This window comes from Oncorhynchus mykiss, chromosome 25 (assembly GCF_013265735.2).
Source record: "Oncorhynchus mykiss isolate Arlee chromosome 25, USDA_OmykA_1.1, whole genome shotgun sequence".
Classification (NCBI taxonomy): Eukaryota; Metazoa; Chordata; class Actinopteri; order Salmoniformes; family Salmonidae; genus Oncorhynchus; species Oncorhynchus mykiss.
Window position 1 is genome coordinate 2306392 of NC_048589.1, and position 22470 is coordinate 2328861.

At 41.8% G+C, this 22470-nt stretch overlaps 1 protein-coding gene across 1 annotated transcript in view; it reads right to left on the minus strand.

Annotated features, from left to right (window-relative positions):
• The window catches only part of LOC100136794 (GTP cyclohydrolase 1-like), a 43032-nt gene that overhangs the window by 19476 nt on the left and 1086 nt on the right, over window positions 1-22470 (minus strand). The window contains exon 2 of the mRNA XM_021584318.2: window positions 8469-8578. Coding sequence (XP_021439993.1) covers window positions 8469-8578 — 110 coding nt within the window. The remainder of the gene's footprint in view (window positions 1-8468; window positions 8579-22470) is intronic.

The window sequence follows — 22470 nt, forward strand, 5'->3', positions numbered from 1 at the left end:
GTGTGCACCTACGTTGTAAACTTTCATTCATAGGCTAGGTTCAACCTCATGATGGTTATAGGGGAAATTAGAGTATCATGTAGTAGCCTAAACCTATCGATGTTACATTGAACTGGGTGAATGTAATATGAATGGCAGTCATCCAACATGCTGTAATAGAAATAAGGCCTTGCTCATGAAAAAAAATATATAATCCTCCCTCATCATAAACGGCACTGACCGCCACTGCATCATACAGTATGAAGTAGGCAAGCTAAACATTTGTGTTTCTCCATGACAGGCGTGGTAAAGACATGAATCATAAGACGCCAAGACAAAAGGCAACATTATCTAAAGGTCATCGGAGGAGTACAGGGGAGGTAAGGGAGTCACGTCTACCCGTGGATAAATAAGCAGCAGATAAAAGATTAGAAGCGGATCGAGATCTAGACTCTCCTCCCCATCCAGCTGGTTGAGCCTGCTTCTGCGTATGACTGGGAGGCTAAGTGGCACCCCTCACCCTCCATCCTCCATTCAAATGTCAGCAGCAATTTGATGAAACAGGCTGAGAGAAAGGGCATGCATGCAAGGATTTTATCCTCCTCTCCGGTCCCCCTCCCCCTCTCTCTTTCTGGTTGGTTGTGATAAAGATGGCATCATTTAACTATCTTCGTCCAAGCTCTTCAGCTTCTTCCTTTCGGCTCACTGCTGCACGTTTAAAAAGCGAATTTCTGAACTGGGTAAATAAACAACACTTTCACTTCACTTCGAAAAGACGGGATTCAAGTTTGATTAAAAGTAGGGTTCAGAGATGGGTTTCGTGGTTTTTCAAATGTATGGGGTGTAAAGGTATACATTAAAGCCAAACACAATGAAAAACAATATCAAGTTGTCGCAAGGTGATGACAAACACTAAAAGCGTTATTAAAAGACAACTGACTGACTGGAGGCGTGACGAAAATGAAAAAAAGAGAGCACCAAACGGCTCCATATTTCAGTTGGCGGGGAGAAATCGGTGAGTCATTATAGCACTCAGCGGGCAGCATGGATAGACGTGCAGGGAAATAGATGAGTGCGTGGATAAGAGGCGACTAGCGCTTGTGACGACGACAGGGAGCTATCAGCGGGGGAAGGAGATGAACGGAAACAAAGTGGCCTTCTGACAGCCAGCTGCTGAAAAACAAAAACACACACAGCACAAAGAGAAAAAGTCACAGTCTGTGTGTGTGTCTCTTTGTGAGTATGTGTAACGCTTGCTCCCTCTATCATCATGGCCCTTTTGCAGGCGTGAAAGGGATGTGAAAGTATAAATTGCCTCCCTCTTTGTCTTAAATGGCAAACACCTGCAGGGTAAGATGAGGGGAGAATAGAGGGCAGAATGCTAGGTCTACGGTACTAAATGTCAAACAGGAGAATTTCCAGAGGCAAGCGTGTCTCACTTGAATCCCTGCTAATGGGATTTCATCTGATTTGCGTGGCCTTCCAAATGTCACCCTTTTCCCAATATAGTCCACTACATTTCCTTAAGAGTCCTATGGGCCCTGGTCAAAAGTAGTGCAATAGGGTGCCATTTGGAACACACCCTTGGTCGGTGCTGCGGGACATTTTTATTTACCAGTAGTTTAATCACAGCTGGGCTCAATTACAGGCTCATCAGTGGACAAAGAAAGCCTTTATCAGTAGGTTACTCCTCTCACAATTGTGGCATCATCAGTGGCGATTTTAGCATGCAAATCTTGGTGGGGAAAACTCCCCCCAAAATGTTTAGATGCATGCCAGCAAAGCCATAATATAACACAACACTAAACAATACATTAATTGCACTATAACAGTGACAAACGGTGCCCACAAACTGTTAGGGCCTACATAAAGCTGTCTTTTCAGCACCATAGAGTGAATCCTTACCACTGCTACACCTGGCTATCAGTGGAGCCTTGTATGGCAGCGAAACAGTTAATTCAGCCTCATTTACAGCGTTTTTAAAAAACATAGCTGATATGGCTGACTTGCTTAAACAAATGTGGTTTCTACTAGTTTCTACTAATTTAGATGTACAAACTATGGCATAATTAAACATTAATGAGCGAGCTAGGATGAACGTAGTCAATATAACAATTTTTTCAGCACTTTTGAAATGTACATCGACAGAATTCAGAACATGTGCCGTTCTTACAGTATTCTTCATGTACACCAAGTTAGAACCATAGGATAAATAAAGGGGGCATATAAGCAGACAATGAAAGCTTACAATGTTCAATGATTACATTTCTCTAAAACAGGCACCACCAAGTCAGAACAGTAGGCTACATTATGAAGGGGCAAAGGCCCAAATAATTAGGGTGAGGCACATGGGCTACTAACAGCTTACTACACAACATACACTTAGTTTTACTTTCTTTGCTACAGGATACATATCTCCCTGGAAAATGACAATTTATGCAGCAGCCTACAATACATTTTTAGACTCACCTTGATGTGCTGTGCTCACTTGAACAGGAAGGTGGTACAGCAGTTCTTGTAGGCAAACTTTGTAATCAAAGGCAGGCATTCTCTGGATTTATGGTGCTTTGAAGACAACTGGGAACTTAAAAAAATAATCAAAATAGGCCTGAGTTCCCGACGTGGAATTCCGAGTTGGATGACTGTTCTAAACTTATTTTCCCCAGTCGGAGCTCGTTCCCCCCCCCCTCCCAATTGTCTTGAACTCCCTGAAGTCTGAGATTTCCTCATTCTGAATTTCCAGTTGTTTTGAACGTGACAGAAGTCATGCTGGATTGACAGCATGGCCAATGCCCATGGTGTTGAATGTTTATCCATTTACGGTTGGAAAAGAGACCCTTAAACTCAGACTTGGACCACACACTCACTCCACTGAATAGCCGGCTAGTGATTGCTTTACAAAGCTTGCAGTTAGCCAATGATTCCTTCCAAACCACTCATTGTTGAATTTGAAATTTCAAACTTCGTGTGTAATGTTTATGTCCAATGGCACCGATACTTTTTATCTATCATTTCTCTTCATATGACAAGGATTGAAACGCATTTGCCAGTAGATTGTCCACGTGATTCATAATGATGACTGCTTGTCTACCTTGCTAGTTAAGCTACAGTAGATATAACGTGATTTGACGTAATTTTATCTGTGGCCAATTTTTCATTTTTTTCATTTCACCTTTATTTAACCAGGTAAGTTCTCATTTACAACTGCGACCTGGCCAAGATAAAGCAAAGCAGTGCGACAAAGACAACACAGAGTTACACATGGGATAAACAAACGTACAGTCAATAACACAATAGAAAAATCTGTATACAGTGTGTGCAAATGAAGTAAGGCAATAAATAGGACAATAGTGCCGAAGTAATTACAATTTAGCATTAACACTGAAGTGATAGATGTGCAGATGAGGATGTGCAAGTAAAAATACTGTTGTGCATAAGATATTTACAGATGGGCTGTGTACAGCTGTAGCGATCAGTAAGCTGCTCTGACAGCTGACGCTTAAAGTTAGTGAGGGAGATATAAGTCTCTTCAGTGATTTTTGCAATTTGTTCAAGTCATTGGCAACAGAGAACTGGAAGGAAAGGCGGCCAAACTAGGTGTTGGCTTTGGGGATGACCAGTGAAATATACCTGTTGGGGCGCGTGCTACGGGTGGGAGTGAGCTGAGCTGAGATAAGGCGGAGCTTAACCTAGCAAAGACTTGTAGATGACCTGGAGCCAGTGGGTTTGGCGACAAATATGTAGCGAGGACCAGCCAATGAGAGCATACAGGTCGCAGTGGTGGGTAGTATATGGGGCTTTGGTGGCAAAACGGATGGCACTGTGATAGCAAATTGGATGCAGTCTGAGTAGAGTGTTAGAGGCTATTTTGTAAATGACATTGCCGACATCAAGGATAGGTAGGATGGTCAGTTTTACAAGGGTATGTTTGGCAGCATGAGTGAAGGAGGCGTTGTTGCAAATTGGAAGCCAATTCTAGATTTAACTATGGATTGGAGATGCTTAATGTGCATCTCTGGAAGGAGAGTTTACAGTCTAACCAGACACCTAGGTATTTATAGTTGTCCACATATTCTAAGTCAGAACCGTCCAGATTAGTGATGCTAGTCGGGCGGGCAGGTGCGGGCAGCCATCGGTTGAAGAGTATGCATTTCATTTTACTAGCATTTAAAAGCAGTTGGAGGCCACGGAAGGAGTATTGTATGGCGTTGAAGCACATTTGGAGGTTTGTTAGCACAGTGTCCAAAGAAGGGCCAGATGTATACAGAATGGTGTCGTCTGCGTAGAGGTGGATGGAAAAAAATCACCGCAGCAAGAGCGAAATCATTGATATATACAGAGAAAAGAGTCTGCCCGAGAATTGAACCCTGTGGCACCCCCATAGAGACTGCCAGAGGTCCGGACCACAGACCCTCCGATTTGACACAATGAACTCTGAGAAGTAGTTAGTGAACCAGGCGAGGCAGTCATTTGAGAAACGAAGGCTGTTGAGTCTTCCGATAAGAATATGGGGGATGACAGCGGCCGCTTTCCTATCTTTAGGAATCTCAGACGATACGAAAGAGAGGTTGAACAGACTAGTAATAGGGGCTGCAACAAGGGCGGCGGATAATTTTAGGAAGAGAGGGTCCAGAGTGTCTAGCCCAGCTGATTTGTAGGGATCAGCAGCTCTTTCAGAACATCAGCTGTCTGATTTTGGGTGAAGGAGAAGCGAGGGGGGGGGGGGGGGGGGCTTGGGCCAGTTGCAGAGCTGTTGGTCGGGGTTGGGGTAGCCAGGTGCAAAGCATGGCCAGCCGTAGAGAAATTGTTTTTGAAATTCTCGATTATCATGGATTTATCAGTGGTGACAGTGTTTCCTAGTCTCAGTGCAGTGGGCAGCTGTGAGGAGGTACTTCTATTCTCCATAGACTTTACAGTGTCCCAAAACGTTTTGGAATTGGTGCTGCAGGATGCAAATTTCTGTTTGAAAAAGCTAGCCTTTGCTTTCCTAACTGACTGTGTGTATTGGTTCCTGGCTTCCCTGAACAGTTGCATATTGCAGGGACTATTCGAAGCTAGTGGAGTACAACACAGGGTGACTTTGACCTTAAGCCTTCTTTCAGTGATTTAACATACAGTATTACCCAGCAGGAAAAACAGGTTCAAATGACTTTTATGACATCATGGTCAGGTTGTTTACTGGTTGTAAAAGGAATTCAAAATATATTTTTATCTGGTTGTAGCAGAGAACGTGAGGTTGTAATCTTGTTATAAGACGTCTTCTTTTAGTTTTTTTATCGCTTTGGTACTACTTTCACAAGTACAACACACAAAATCACACAGTAACGTTTTCACCAAACCTACATCTAGAAACACCTTTCATATAAAGTAATTGCCTTTCACAATAGATTCTAAAACGGGTTTGTCTACTATATATGGATTTTGAGAATGGACACCATCAAAGAGGTCAAAGAGGTGGGCATGGGCCCCATCAAAGAGGTCAAAGAGGTGGGCATGGGCCCCATCAAAGAGATCAAAGAGGTGGGCATGGGCCCCATCAAAGAGGTGGGTGTGGGCCCCATCAAAGAGGTGGGCATGGGCCCCATCAAAAAGGTCAAAGAAGTAGACATGGGCACTGTCAAAGAGGTGGACATCAGAGAGAGGGAGGCAGACGGCTTGGAACTGTTGGGTCTAATAAACAGAGACCTTACCATAGCAGAGGCTGCCAGATTAGTTTACCCCAATCTGAAAAGATCAATTGTCAATTCGATCATGAGAACAAAAAAACAGATAAATCTACAGGATATGCACTATGCGTTACCATTACATATATACTAAATGACATATTGTAATGCATGTAAATTCACAAAACATTTCACAGTATTCTTACAGTATGATATATTGACAGTATATCTGTTCTACCCTCAGAATTGACAGAAGACCCCATGGTGGTGGCTGTGACTGTGCTGACCGATCAGCAGGAGTGGGCAGTGGTGGAAATGGTAAGGGCCAGGAATGACATACGGCTGTCTGAAATAAAGCAGGTCATTGAAGAGAAAGATGACACCTTTGCCAATGTGGCATCCATCAGCCTACCAACAGTCACACGCCTTTTGAAGAGGAACCAGGTATCTATGAAACACATTTACCTGATGCACTTCGAGAGAAACAACGACCGGGTGAAACAACTGCAGGCCAAGTATTTTCAGGTACCACACTATTTACTGTATTACTGTTACTATTTAATGCACATGCTACTTCACAATTTCATGTTGGAACTACTGTAAAAATAACTAACCAAAATATATTTTTAGAGGGTGATGGTGCTTGATACTGCTGTGAACCATAACAAGCATATCTTTGTTGACGAAGTGGGCTTCAACCTGGCCAAAACTCAGCGCCATGGGCGTACGGGCAACCGTCCGAGTGCAAGGACAACTTGGGGGAAACATCTCCATGTGCGCAGCTATCTCTGAAGATGGTGTGGTAGGACATAGGCCATTACTTGGATCCTAAAACGCTGCACACCTCATTGTGATACTCAATGAAATTGATCAGGCCTGTCAAGGTGAAGGGGATGAGAATTTACGGCCAAATGATTAAGACAGGCTTGATGCAAATGAATGAGTGCTGAACATTGTTTTATTTTCATTAATTTTCATTTCTTTCATTTGATTACAGACAGTATACCTATGTTGCAATTATATCCGAAAAATAAAAATTACATTTTTTGCAAGAATGATTTTAGAGGATGTCTTCATTGATCACACATTGTATAGATATTATGGAAATTATACTTGGTAATTTTCTTGGTAATGTAAGTGTATTGCCTAATAAGTGTATTGCCTAAGTGTGTAATCTATTGTAATTTACAGTATTGTCGCCTCGTGGGTCTTCCGGTCGCGGCCGGCTGCGACACAGCCCGGGTTTTAACCCGGATCTGTAGTGACGCCTCGAGCACTGCAGTGTCTTAGACCGCTACGCCACTCGGGAGGCCCACTTTCAGCACTTCTAAGGGCGATTTAAAATACATATCTTACATTGTTTGTTATTGGATTAACTGGTAGTTAAAACGACTACATTGAAAAGATATGATTATGTTGTGTTTTGGTGATTAAACCAATGTTCTCCTTACATTATAAGTGGAGTTTTGTACTAAGAGTTGTGAAAATTTACCACACACGTGAAAATATTACCAAAGAGATACATAAAAACTGTGATCAGAAAATAATGTAATGTGCCAAATGTCTCCCACTGAGTAATGTACCTTTTGGGTTATGTGTGATGAATCCAAAGTAGAAGAGATCAGAGTTGTGGACTCGAGTCACATGACTTGGACTCAAGTCAGACTCGAGTCACAAATATGATTACTTGCAACTCGACTTTGACTTTAACACCAATGACTCGCGACTTGACTTGGACTTGAGCCTTATGACTCGACCTGACTTGATATTAAATATTAAATATTAAAACTGATGCTGTTAAAAAAAGTGTGCAGTGCATCAACTCTTCATTTACCGGATTACAGTTTGAATCGGACAGAGGTCAATCAAATTGTGCCAGCTGAGAAAAAGTTGTGCGTGGCAGTACAGAGGATCGTCGGCGGGTGAATTCAGATGGAGCCCTTGGAAAGATGATACCCCAAATCATTATTTTCGGATATAAAGACTACGCTGTATCAACAAAAAACGGATTGCAACTTACAAAACATGCGGGAAGAAAATTACAGACGGAGGCGCAACAATTTCCAACTTTGTTCGACATTTGAAGCTGCACAAAGAATGGTAAGTCGTGGCTAATATAGTCGACAGCTATATATTTTATTACTTTACTGGTGTATCATGTAGGCTAACGTAACGTTAAAATCAATGAGCCTCCACACAGTCAGTCAGTGCGGGAACGTGATCATTGCACCCAAGATTGAGCTACAACTGGCTAGGCATTTGGTAGCTTAAATCCTGCTTGATGTTACTGCTGTTCCTAAAACCATTGACATATGTTAGCCTACTGTAACCACACAGAGTGTATGTGTGTGTGTGTGTGTTAAGGTTGGGTGATTGTGTACAAGCCTACATCGCCCGATTGCGCCCTATAACAATCCTCGATAGTCAATCACTATGTTTTTTTTTTTAACCATGTAGTTCCAAGGGAATATAACATTTATTTGGAAAGTAATAAATATATAGATATTTTTAAAAGCATTCATGATTTTTGTAAATGTAATATACTATTACTCTTGTTAAAAATATGAAATGGTATTACATTTGGTGAAGAGCACTTGTTTAGGACTCAAAACTCAAAGTTTAGGGCTTGAGATTTGACTTGATACTTGACAGTCTTGACTGAGCGCTAAGACTTGAGACTTACTTGTGACTTGTAAAACAATGACTTGGTCTCACCTCTAGAAGAGATTCTCCATAACTGGTGATTAAATTGTACACCTTTGGACTGGTGTGGTGCTGATAGGGGCATAGGGGTGTGTGTGTGTGTGTGTCTGTGTGTGATATTACCCTGCCAAAGATGGGCACCAGGTGGTGCTCGCACATGGAGAACATGTCGATGTCCTTCACGATAACCATCTCATCGTGGTCCTCGTCGAAGATGGCATCGTTCAGCACATCTGCGGAAGCAAAAGAAAATGAGAGCGAGACGGATGAGTGCGAGGGCCATCGAGTCGAAGCCATAAAGCTCAGAGACCCTTGACGAGACAGCCCCCCCAACTTAATCACTCTCCATCCATCCCATATGACATACAGTGCCGTGATAAAGTATTTGCCACCTTTCTGATTGTCTATTTTTGCATATACAGTGCCTTGCGAAAGTATTCGGCCCCCTTGAACTTTGCGACCTTTTGCCACATTTCAGGCTTCAAACATAAAGATATAAAACTGTATTTTTTTGTGAAGAATCAACAACAAGTGGGACACAATCATGAAGTGGAACGACATATATTGGATATTTCAAACTTTTTAACAAATCAAAAACTGAAAAATTGGGCGTGCAAAATTATTCAGCCCCCTTAAGTTAATACTTTGTAGCGCCACCTTTTGCTGCGATTACAGCTGTAAGTCGCTTGGGGTATGTCTCTATCAGTTTTGCACATCGAGAGACTGAATTTTTTTCCCATTCCTTCTTGCAAAACAGCTCGAGCTCAGTGAGGTTGGATGGAGAGCATTTGTGAACAGCAGTTTTCAGTTCTTTCCACAGATTCTCGATTGGATTCAGGTCTGGACTTTGACTTGGCCATTCTAACACCTGGATATGTTTATTTTTGAACCATTCAATTGTAGATTTTGCTTTATGTTTTGGATCATTGTCTTGTTGGAATTCTTCCAGAATGGTCCTGTATTTGGCTCCATCCATCTTCCCATCAATTTGAACCATCTTCCCTGTCCCTGCTGAAGAAAAGCAGGCCCAAACCATAATGCTGCCACCACCATGTTTGACAGTGGAGATGGTGTGTTCAGGGTGATGAGCTGTGTTGCTTTTACGCCAAACATAACGTTTTGCATTGTTGCCAAAAAGTTCAATTTTGGTTTCATCTGACCAGAGCACCTTCTTCCACGTGTTTGGTGTGTCTTTTTAATGGATATCTTTAAGAAATGGCTTTCTTCTTGCCACTCTTCCATAAAGGCCAGATTTGTGCAATATACAACTGATTGTTGTCCTATGGACAGAGTCTCCCACCTCAGCTGTAGATCTCTGCAGTTCATCCAGAGTGATCATGGGCCTCTTGGCTGCATCTCTGGTCTTCTCCTTGTATGAGCTGAAAGTTTAGAGGGACGGCCAGGTCTTGGTAGATTTGCAGTGGTCTGATACTCCTTCCATTTCAATATTATCGCTTGCACAGTGCTCCTTGGGATGTTTAAAGCTTGGGAAATATTTTTGTATCCAAATCCGGCTTTAAACTTCTTCACAACAGTATCTCGGACCTGCCTGGTGTGTTTCTTGTTCTTCATGATGCTCTCTGCGCTTTTAACGGACCTCTGACACTATCACAGTGCAGGTGCATTTATACGGAGACTTGATTACACACAGGTGGAATGTATTTATCATCATTAGTCATTTAGGTCAACATTGGATCATTCAGAGATCCTGACTGAACTTCTGTAGAGAGTTTGCACTGAAAGTAAAGGGGCTGAATAATTTTGCACGCCCAATTTTTCAGTTTTTGATTTGTTAAAAAAGTTTGAAATATCCAATAAATGTCGTTCCACTTCATGATTGTGTCCCACTTGTTGTTGATTCTTTACAAAAAAATACAGTTTTATATCTTTATGTTTGAAGCCTGAAATGTGGCAAAAGGTCGCAAAGTTCAAGGGGGCCGAATACTTTCGCAAGGCACTGTACTTCTGACACTAAATGTTATCAGATCTTCAACCAAAACCTAATATTAGATGAAGGGAACCTGAGTGAACAAATAACACAACATATTGATACTGCTTTAGTTTACTTAATAAACAAAGTTACGCAACACCCAATGCCGCAGTGTGCCCTTGCCCCCTTACACTCAATAACTGGTTGTGCCAACCTTTGTCGGAGGGGGAAATTTGAATATCTGAACATATATCTGTCCTTTAGTCTGATGAGTCCAAATTTTTGGTTCCAACTGCGGTGTCTTTGTGAGACGCAGAATACGTGAACAGATGATCTCTGCATGTGGGGTTCCCACCGTGAAACATGGAGGAGGAAGTGTGATGGTGCTTTGCTGGTGACACTGTCAGTGATTTATTTAGAATTCAAGGCACACTTAACCAGCATGGCTACAACAGCATTCTGCAGCGATACGTCATCTCATCTGGTTTGCGCTTTGTGGGACTGTCATTTGTTTTTCAACAGGGCTATTTGACCAAGAAGAAGAGTGATGGAGTGCTGCATCAGATGGCCTGTCCTCCACAATCACCCGACCTCAACACAATTGAGATGGTTTGGGATGAGTTGGACTGCAACAAGTACCCAACAAGTACCCAACATATGTGGGAACTCCTTCAAGACTGTTGGAAAGGCATTCCAGGTGAAGCTGGTTGAGAGAATGCCAACAAAGAATACCAACAGCGTGCAAAGCTGTCATCAAAACAAAGGGTGGCTACTTTGACGAATCTAAAATCCCAAATATATTTTGATTTGTTAAACACTTTTTTGGTTACTACATGATTCCATGTGTTATTTCATCGTTTTGATGTCTTCTTCACTATTATTCTACAATGTAGAAAATAGTAAAACTAAAGAAAAACCCTTGAATGAGTAGGTGTGTCCATACTTTTGACTGGTACTGTATGTTTCATCATTTTTTTTATGTTGAAGGGAAGCAATAAGGTAACACATTACTTGACACCCAGTGTCATAAGATGAGATGACAAGGTCATAACCATGTCATAACGTGTCATAACTTGAAATAACCTGTCATAATATGGTTATAACACTGTCATGACCCATATATTTACACCTGTTGTGACATATATTGCGTTATTTTATGGCTAGTTATGACATCTACATAAGTGTCAAAACCCACATTTATTCAAATGAGTTATTTCCCTGCCAAGAAGTTTCATTTTAAAGTTTGCTCATTAAATCCTTTCTAGTTTTTGTTGTAATAAATTCTTTACATTCATGTTTTTTTCATCATGTTTTAAATAACATGCAGAAAATAAACTTTGTGACACTGTCAAGAAGCATGATGACCAACATAATCATATAAGCTAGATAGGCCTATCAGGTACAGGCCCTTAAATCAGCCATCAATCAAAAAGAGGGCGTCTTGTCCTGCTCCTGAACTCTGCTCCTGCATTCATCCCAGACATCACATACAGAGCATTGGGGTAGGTGCATGTCTGACATCAATGTGTGTGCAATTACAGTGATAATTCAATTTTGTTAATAAAAAAAACACGACTTCATATAACATAAACATACTGTTGACACGTAGGCTACGGTGTAATGGAATGTTTTGCCAACTGGGCTAATAACTCACTAACTAGCAAAGAATATGAACAACTGTGCACAGGTGGCTACACACAGCTCTCACTTTGATCTCAAAACAAGCACATCTACTCATGACTACTGTAGCCTAAACATAGTCCAGTTCAAAGATAATGGCACAGATCCATAAATGCCAATGGCTATTTGCATATAGGACTACTGCAGCTCTGATTGGTTATGGCGCACAGGTCTGTGTAGAGTATGTGCCTGAGTCTAGTCGTGCCTGTCAATGCAATAGAATCCTACTCCAATGCGCTCTGCCTAGAAGAAAATCTCTTGCACAGTTAGTTTAGCATACTAAATCTTGCAATCTTGTTTGTTTTGTTTCAGTATATTACATTGAAAGTGGCTAATATTGCGTTTATTTGATCAGAATTTCCACAGTAGAGTGAAAAAGTCGATAGTGTTAGCTAAAGTGGAAAACTGTAGAAAGTTTAGTGAAGTTAAATTTCGTGTTTCTCTCTTGAGAATGGCGCAGAAGGAGATGGCTGCCGTTTTACGATCCCGTAACCAATTGTGCTATTTTGTATGTTTTTTTTTTGTTATTTGTAACTTATTTTGTACATAATGTTTCTGCGACCATGTCTTATGACGAAAAAGAGCTTCTAGATATCAGGATAGCGAATACTCACCCCGTACCGGAGTAATACCTTTTCTTCAACGAGTTGGTAGGGAAGGATTTCCTTCAGATGCCCGACAAGGTCCTCATCCCCGTCATTCAAATCAAATAAAAGTTTATTTGTCACGCGTGCCGAATACAACAGTAGACCTTACAGTGAAATGCTTACTTACAGGCTCTAACCAGTAGTGCAAAAAAGGTGTTAGGTGAACAATAGGTAAGTAAAGAAATAAAACTGTAAAAAGACATTTGAAAAAAAGAGTAACAAGGCTATATACAGACACCTGTTAGTCAGGCTTATTGAGGTAGTAGGTATCGTTAAAGTGGCTATGCATATATGATGAACAGAGAGTAGCAGAAGCGTAAAAAGAGGGGTTGGCGGGTGGTGGGACACAATGCAGATAGCCCGGTTAGCCAATGTGCGGGAGCACTAGTTGGTCTGGCCAATTTAGGTAGTATGTACATGAATGTATAGTTAAGTGACTATGTTCAGGATTCTTATGGCTTGGGGGTAAAAACTGTTGAGTAGCCTTTTTGTCCTAGACTTGACACTCCGGTACCGCTTGCCATACGGTAGTAGAGAGAACTGTCTATGACTGGGGTGGCTGGGGTTTTTGACAATTTTTTAGGGCCTTCCTCTGACACCGGCTGGTGTAGAGGTCCTGGATGGCAGGCAGCTTTGCCCCAGTGATGTACTGGGCCGATGTACTGGCTCGTGCCCTATTCACGACTGTCTTGGTGTGTTTGGACCAATCTAGTTTGTTGTTGATGTGGTCACCAAGGAATTTGAAGCTCTCAACCTGCTCCATTACAGCCCCGTTGATGAGAATGGGGACGTGCTCAGTGCTCCTTTTCCTGTAGTCCACAATCATCTCCTTAGTCTTGGTTACGTTGAGGGATAGGTTGTTATTCTGGCACCACCCGGACAGGTCTCTGACCTCCTCCCTATAGGCTGTCTCGTCGTTGCCGGTGATCAGGCCTACCACTGTTGTGTCGTCAGCAAACTTAATGATGGTGTTGGAGTCGTGCCTGGCCATGCAGTCGTGGCTGAACAGGGAGTACAGGAGGGGACTGAGCACGCACCCCTGGGGAGATCCAGTGTTGAGGATTAGCGTGGCAGATGTGTTGCTACCTACCCTCACTACCTGGGGGCGGCCTGTCAGGAAGTCCAGGATCCAGTTGCAAAGGGACATGTTTAGTCCCAGGATCCTTAGCTTGGTGATGAGCTTTGAGGGTATTATGGTGTTGAATGCTGAGCTGTAGTCAATGAACAGAATTCTCACATAGGTGTTCCTTTTGTCCAGGTGGGAAAGGGCAGTGTGGAGTGCAATAGAGATTGCATCATCTGTGGATCTGTTTGGGCGGTATGCAAATTGGAGTGGGACTAGGGTTTCTGGGATAATGGTGTTGATGTGAGCCGGACGTGAGTGCTAGTCATTTAGGCAGGTTGCCTTTGTGTTCTTGGGCACAGGGACTATGGTGGTCTGCTTGAAGCATGTTGGTATTACAGACTCAATCAGGGACATGTTGAAAATGTCAGTGAAGACACCTGCCAATTTGTCAGAACATGCCTGGAGCACACATCCTGGTAATCCATCTGGCCCCGCAGCCGGCTTTCAATCACACCAAAGACCAAAACTATATTGACAAATTATACATACTGTAGCCTAACTATCAAATGTGGATGAGCATCCACACTGGGGGGGGGGGGGGGGGGGGGGGGGGGGAGTTGAAATATGAAAAGCATATGCATAACCATGGTAGCATTTGAAAGGGAACAGTTTGGAGATTATGGAGAAATTATTAGACCAAAAGGTGACTACAAAAACAGTTCACCTGAGAAGACTGAATCCAAACATTACATTGTTGATTTTATGTGCATTTCACATCTAATGTACTTTTTGAAGCATTTGTTGATAAAGAAATCTGAAAATACTCTGGATATATTCAGTACTATGATAAGACTATTCCTGGAAGATGTGGAGTAGATGCAACAGAAGACCAAAACATTTACAAGGGTTTGAGTGAGAGGACTAACTGGTGTCCCCAAGTGGCTACACACCTCTCCAAAGTGTGAGTCAAAGAAAAGTCTTCAACTATAAAATATACTTTTTTTGAACTCTCCTAGCTGTGCCATTGAGGAACTAGAGCAACTACACTTGTAGTTGTTTCATTTGGAACACAACCCTGCCATCACACAATTACACAATCCAAAACGGTCTATTATAAATCGCAATCAGGGTCAGGTGGGAATGATTTGAAAGCTTGTTCTACTGCCAAGATGACTGGCTAAGTTATAAAATATGGTCTTACAGTGTTAGGCTTTCACAAGGCAAAACCCCCAATTGTACCCATGTTGGGGAATAAGAGATTTGAAAGTTGGGGATGATTAGGTGGCCATGATGGTATAAGGGCCAGATTGGGAATTTAGCCAGGACACCGGGGTTAACACTCCTACAAGTGCCATGGGATCTTTAGTGACCACAGAGAGTTAGGACATCCGTTTAACATCCCATCCAAAAGACGGCACCATACACAGGGTAATATCCTGGGGCATTGGGATTTACATTTTGTTTCTATTTTTTATCAGAGATAAGAGCCTCCTATTGGCCCTCCAACACCACTTCCAACAGCATCTGGTCTCCCATCCAGGGAGAATGTCAGGCCATCCATCCGTGAGCTGAAGCTGAAGCCAGCTGGGACATGCAGCAAGACAATGACCAAAACACACAAGAAAGTCTACATTACAATGGCTGAAAAGCAACAAATTCAAGGTTCTGGAATGGCCAAGTCAATGTCTAGACCTAAATCCAACTGAGATGTTGGACTTCCTGAAACGAGTGGTTCATGCTCAAAAACCCACAAATGTCGCTGAGTGAAAGCAGTGCTGCATGGAAAAGTGGGCCAAAATTCCTCCACAGGGATGTGAGAGACTGATCAACAACTACAGGAAGCGTTTGGTTGCAGTCATTGCAGCTAAAGGTGGCACAACCAGTTATTGAGTGTAAGGGGTGTCACGCCCTGACCTTAGTTTGCTTTGTATGTTTATAGGTTTTGTTTGGTCAGAGTGTGATCTGAGTGGGCATTCTATGTTGTATGTCTAGTTTGTCTGTTTCTGTGTTTGACCTGATATGGTTCTCAATCAGAGGCAGGTGTTAGTCGTTGTCTCTGATTGGGATTTCGGTAGCCTGTTTTGTCATTGTGGGTTGTGGGTGATTGTCTATGTTAGTTGCTTGTGTCAGCACAGTTCTTATTATAGCTTCACGGTCCTTATTCGTTTATTGTTTTGTATTTGGTGCTTTCTTTAAAGTATCATCATGAACACATACCAAGCTGCATTTTGGTCCGCTTCTTACGACGATCGTGACAAGGGGACAATTGCTTTTTCACACAGTGGCATTGGGTGTTACATCATTTAAATAAATCTCAACATTGTCTTATTTGTTCACACGGGTTCCAATTATCTAATATTAGGTTTTGGTTGAAGATCTGATAACATTCAGTGTCAGAAATATGCTAAAATAGAGAACATCAGAAAGGGAGCAAATACATTTAAGGCAATGTATGCCTGTTGTTTCTCTCTGGCAAACACTGTAATTATGTCTCGAGTCTCGACCCCGTATAGGCCTACCAATCTTTGTTTTGTTTTCCCTCGTAGCGGAGCTCATATAATTGTTCAAATCTAACGGTTATATCGGTTTGTGGGGACGCGCCCTCCTTTCTCCCTGACTGAGGTTTTTAATTTCCTGGCCGCCTATCTACGGAGGTTGGGGTGGGAGGAACGTTTCTGTGGTAAGCCAACTGTCTGACTTGTTGCTTCAGGGCCCTGCGGGGTTGTTGCAGTGTTGTCGTCTTGTTGCCTGAATGAGCAGCAGCTGCCAGGTTTGGGTGCCATGATGATGAAATCATGGCTAACAACAACAAAATTAAAAGGTAATAGCTTCTCCATACGTCGTAGGGTGTGATAAGTCAGTCATCACCATCTAACCAAGTTTAGATGACGGACTATGCATGTTTAGTTTAGATGACGGACTATGCATGTTTAGTTTAGATGACAGACTATGCATGTTTAGTTTAGATGACGGACTATGCATGTTTAGTTTAGATGACGGACTATGCATGTTTAGTTTAGATGACGGACTATGCATGTTTAGTTTAGATGACGGACTATGCATGTTTAGTTTAGATGACGGACTATGCATGTTTAGTTTAGATGACGGACTATGCATGTTTAGTTTAGATGACGGACTATGCATGTTTAGTTTAGATGACGGACTATGCATGTTTAGTTTAGATGACGGACTATGCATGTTTAGACCTATGCCTTCAGAAAGTATTCATATACCTTGACTTATTTTACATTTTTTTGTGTTACAGCCTGAATTCAAAATGGTTTAAATAAATACAAATCTCACCCATCTACACACAATAACCCATAACGACAAAGTGAAAATATATATTTTTTAACATTTTTGCAAATGTATTGAACATGAAATACAGAAATATCTCATTTACATAAGTATTCATACCCCCGTCAATACTGTGTAGAAGCACCTTTGGCAGCAATGACAGCTGTGAGTCTTTCTCTAAGTCTCAAAGAGCTTTCTACACCTGGATTGTGGAACATATGCTGATTATTTTATTACAATTCTTCAAGCTCTGTCAAATGTGTTGTTGATGATTGCTAGACAACCATTTTCAGGTCTTGCCATAGATTTTCAAGTAGATTTAAGTCAAAATTCTAACTCGGCCACTCAGGATCATTCACTGTCTTCTTTGTAAGCAACTCCAGTGTAGATTTGGCCTTTCGGTTATAGTCCTGCTGAAAGGTGAATTCATCTCCCAGTGTCTGGTGGAAACCAGATTGAACCAGGTTTTCCTCTAGGATATTGCCTGTGCTTAGCTCCATTATATTGATTTTGTATCCTGAAAAACTCTCCAGTCCTTAACAATTATAAGCATACCCATAACATGACGCAGCCACCACTATTCTGACACACACACACACACACAGGAAAATAACAGGAAACCAAATCAGCATCTCCCCAAGTCATCTCAGACAAACACACACAATCACAAACATTATGACACCAACACAAACAACCTCATACACACACAATGAGTCTCTATGGTTACACCTCAAATTGTTCAATGTCAAGCAGGGGGATTGAGAGGGCTGGTGGCCGTGTTGGCTCATACTCAGCTCTCTCACGCTCTCCCTTTCCCTCTCATCCTCTTCTCTCCTCTCCCTACCCATTTCACAGTCTCTCCCTTTCACAGTCTTTGCTCTCCTCTCTATCCCTTTCTCTCCCTCGTCCCCCACTCTCTCTCAACCCCCTGAAGGAGTGATGTCCTCCCCCTGCTCCTTCAACACCTAATGACGACATTAAAGCCTGAGGCCAGTCTTCCCAAGTGACTGAGATAATGACAGTATTACACATCCTCCCACTCCTCCATCAATCTCAATGAATGGCTCCTAGTGTGGGCTTTTCTTTCTTTATAAAAGAGGAGTCGACATGGAAGGATACCTCCTAATTAGGTGAAAGGAGAGATTATGCATATTGCTTACAGGCCTCTGTTCAAATGCAGTTCTGAAGGATCTGTCATTGATTTTTCTTGGAAGGTCATGTGTGTTGATAGCATCATACACGAACGGTAACACTTCCTACGAATAATTCCTAAATAATGCTTTATAAGCGCATAGCATCATACATAAACATTAACCCTAACACATGAATACCATCTTCATGATGCATTATAAGCGCATAGGATCATATACAAATATGAACAGTAACACTTCCTATGAATACCCACTTCACAATGTATTATAAGCACATGTATAACACCTTACGAGCTAGTCTTCATGCATGTCATAGGTGCTAATAACTGGCCAATAGCATATAAATAAACAATGAATTAGCAACTACATTCATAGGGCATTATGACCAGACCTTATAAACCAAACTGTATAATGCACTATATGAAAATAATAAGAACAGAGAGCATCATAGGGATTGATTTTCATTCCTTTACACACCCTTTTTGGCACAGTCTGTCTTGCACATAAAACATGAGTGAATGTTTTTATTAGCACATGGAAATGACAAAGTCTTGGTCAGCAAAAAGGGATTTTAATGGAAATTCTGTGACTAAGTGAGAGTCCACTGTTGGAGTAAGAAGATCCAGTCCTGCATCATTCAAACTCACTTCCTGTATTCCCTGGGCGCTCAATGAGTCACTCATATGAGCACACACAAAGACACACATGAAGACTAGGGCCGGGACGATACCAGTATCGCAAAAAAAATTAAATGACAAGAAGCAGACCAAAGTCTTCGCTCCTTTAAAAACCTGCTATATGTCAAATATTGAGTGCTTGGAAAATAAATAAATGTGACTCTGGATGATGAGGTTTATTTCCCCATTACACTGTTTTGTTTCCCTGCCACGATACTAACCCGTATCGCTATACTGGTATAGTCCCGTCCCTATTGAAGACACATATGCACATACACACGGACGGCACACACACACGGCATGTGCTAGTCCCGCATTGAGCGTTTAAACAAAGGGGTGGTGCAAAATAAGAGCCAATCCAAAAAGGAGGAGAAGACCACCACTGAGGTCTGTGCTGAACACACACATTATATCATCATGACTCTTCACTTTTTGCAGGGTTTACAGTTTGGTTCGTCCCCTCATGTTCCCAAACCACACATACCTCAAACAGGGGGGAAAGAGCATTGAGTACATACATAGAAACCAGGCAGGTTCCAAGCATTCTCAAGCTATTCCAGATGCATGTGTGTATGCTCCGGAGAGCCAGAGAGAGCAACTAACACATTCCTTGTGTGTGTCTCTCTCAAAATGTAATACACAGAGCCTCAAAGTGCTCCACATGAAACCAACTCCAGATGAGAGGGGGAGGAGGGGGAGGAGGGTAGGGTGAGGGGTACTAATATTGTGAGGGGCAGCTCCCCGGCTCCACCACTAAAACAGTCCCAACCGTGGAAAAGAGAACCAATATGGTCTGGTCAGGGGATTTGTTGAGCCTGGATGTGTACGTGATTTATGGAGGGATGGGGGTATTGTGTAGAAAGGGGGATTTCACAGATGGATCGGGGGAAAGTACATCAATTGAGAATCTGAGATACAACACCATATTTCTAGTAGGGTTAGGTTACTTGTCTATAAATGTATGATGAACATAATACATTGTGCATCCTTCCTTCTTGATGTACTCTTTTTCTACTTGACTGCTTAAATCACATTGGTCAATTTAATATTTCTTATTATTATTATTTGAGTGAATGCGGTCTCTCCAGTGGCAATAATTATTTACTATTTTGTACAGCTCAGCACTAAATATGAATCTGTAGCTCTAATACTGATTATTGTATAGCTTCACAAAAACAACACATTTAATTGAATGTATAAAGTTTTGTCCTGTGAGTGTTTATATAAGGTACCAGCAAAAAGTTTGGACACACCTACTCATTCAAGGGTTTTTCTTTAGATTTACTATTTTCCACATGGTAGAATAATTGTGAAGGCTTCAACACCATGAAATAACACATAAGGAATCAAGTAGTAACCAAAAAGGTGTTAAATAAATCAAAATATAATTTTGATTCTTCAAAGTAGAAACCCTTTGCCTTGATGACAGCTTTACACACTCTTGGCATTCTCTCAACCAGCTTCACCTGGAATGCTTTTCTTGAAGGAGTTCCGACATATGCTGAGCACTTGTTGGCTGCTTTTCCTTCACTCTGCGGTCTGACTCATCCAAAACCATCTCAATTGGGTTGAGGTAGGGTGATTGTGGAGGCCAGGTCATCTAATGCAGCACTCCATCACTCTCCTTCTTGGTCAAATAGCACTTACACAGCCTGGAGGTGTTTTGGGTCATTGTCCTGTTGAAAAACAAGTGATCGTCTCACTAAGCCATCCCAAGATGGGATGGCATATCGCTGCAGAATGCTGTGGTAGCCATGCTGGTTAACTGTGCCTTGAACTCTAAATAAATCACTGACAGTGTCACCAGCAAAGCACCCTCCACATAATAACACACAGAAATACGAGCCTTAGGTCACTAATATGTTCGAATCCGGAAACTATCATTTCCAAAACAAAAACGTTTATTCTTTCAGTGAAATATGGAACCGTTCCGTATTTTATCTAACGGGTGGCATCCCTAAGTCTAAATATTGCTGTTACATTGCACAACCTTCAATGTTATGTCATAATTACGTACAATTCTGGCAAATTAATTCGCAATGAGCCAGGCGGCCCAAACTGTTGCATATACCCTGACTCTGCGTGCAAAGAAAGAAAGAAAGAGAAGTGACACAATTTCACCTGGTTGCCTGCTAACCTTTCTTTTCGCTAAATATGCAGGTTTAAAAATGTATACTTGTGTATTGATTTTAAGAAAGGCATTGATTGTTTATGGTTAGGTACACGTTGGAGCAACGACAGTGTCACGCCCTGGTCTTAGTATTTTGTGTTTTCTTTATTATTTTGGTTCAGGCCAGGGTGTGACATGGGTTATTTATGTGGTGTGTTTGTCTTGGGGTTTTTGTAGGTTTTGGGATTGTGGTATAGTAGAGTTGTCTATGGTTGCCTAGAGTGGTTCTCAATCAGAGGCAGGTGTTCATCTTTGTCTCTGATTGGAAACCATATTTAGGCAGCCATATTCTTTGAGTGTTTCGTGGGTGATTGTTCCTGTCTCTGTGTTTGTTTGCACCAGAGAGGGCTGTTTCGGTTTTTTCCACGTTACGTTTATTGTTTTGTATTGTTCGTTATATTCTTTATTAAAGATGTATCGAAATAACCACGCTGCATTTTGGTCCTCCTTCGACGGAAGAAAACCTTAACAGACAGTCCTTTTTCGCGAATGAGCACCGCATCGATTATATGTAACGCATTGATTGATTGTTTTTTATAAGATAAGTTTAATGCTAGCTAGCATCTTACCTTGGCTTCTTACGGCATTCGCGTAACAGGCAGGCTCCTCATGAGGCAGGTGGTTAGAGCGTTTGACTAGCATTGCAAGATAAGGTTAATAAGGTTGCAAGATTGAATCCCTGAGCTGACAAGGTAAAAATCTGTCGTTCTGCCCCTGAACAGGCAGTTAACCCACCGTTCCTAGGCCGTCATTGAAAATAAGAATGTGTTCTTAACTGACTTGCCTCTTTTTTTTTTTTTTAATCGGCAAAATCGGAGTCCAAAAATACAGATTTCCGATTGTTATGAAAACTTGAAATCGGCCCTAATTAAATCAGCCATTCCGATTAATCGGTCAACCTCTACTCCACACCATCACACCTACTCCTCCATACTTCGCGGTGGGAACCACAAATGCGGAGATCATCCGTTCACCTACTCCGCGTCTCACAAAGACATGGTGGTTGGAACCAAAAATCTCAAATTTGGACTCAGACCTAAGGACAGATTTCCACCGGTCTAATGTCCATTGCTCGTGTTTCTTGGTCCAAGCAAGTGACTTCTTATTATTATTGGTGTCTTTTAGTAGTGGGTTCTTTGCAGCAATTCGACCATGAAGGCCTGATTCACGCAGTCTCCTCTGAACAGTTGATGTTGAGATGTGTTGTTACTTGAACTCTGTGACGCATTTATTTGGGCTGCAATTTCTGAGGCTTGTAACTCTAATGAACTTATCCTCTGCAGCAGAGGTAACTATGGGTCTTCCTTTCCTGTGGCGGTCCTCATGAGAGACAGTTTCATCATAGCACTTGACTGAACATTTCTTCAAGTGCAGTCGCAAAAACAAAGTTCTTGACATTTTCCGGATTGACTGACCTTCATGTCTTAAAGTAATGATGGGATTGTCGATTCTCTTTGCTTATTTAAGCTGTTCTTGCCATAATATGGACTTGGTTTTTTACCAAATA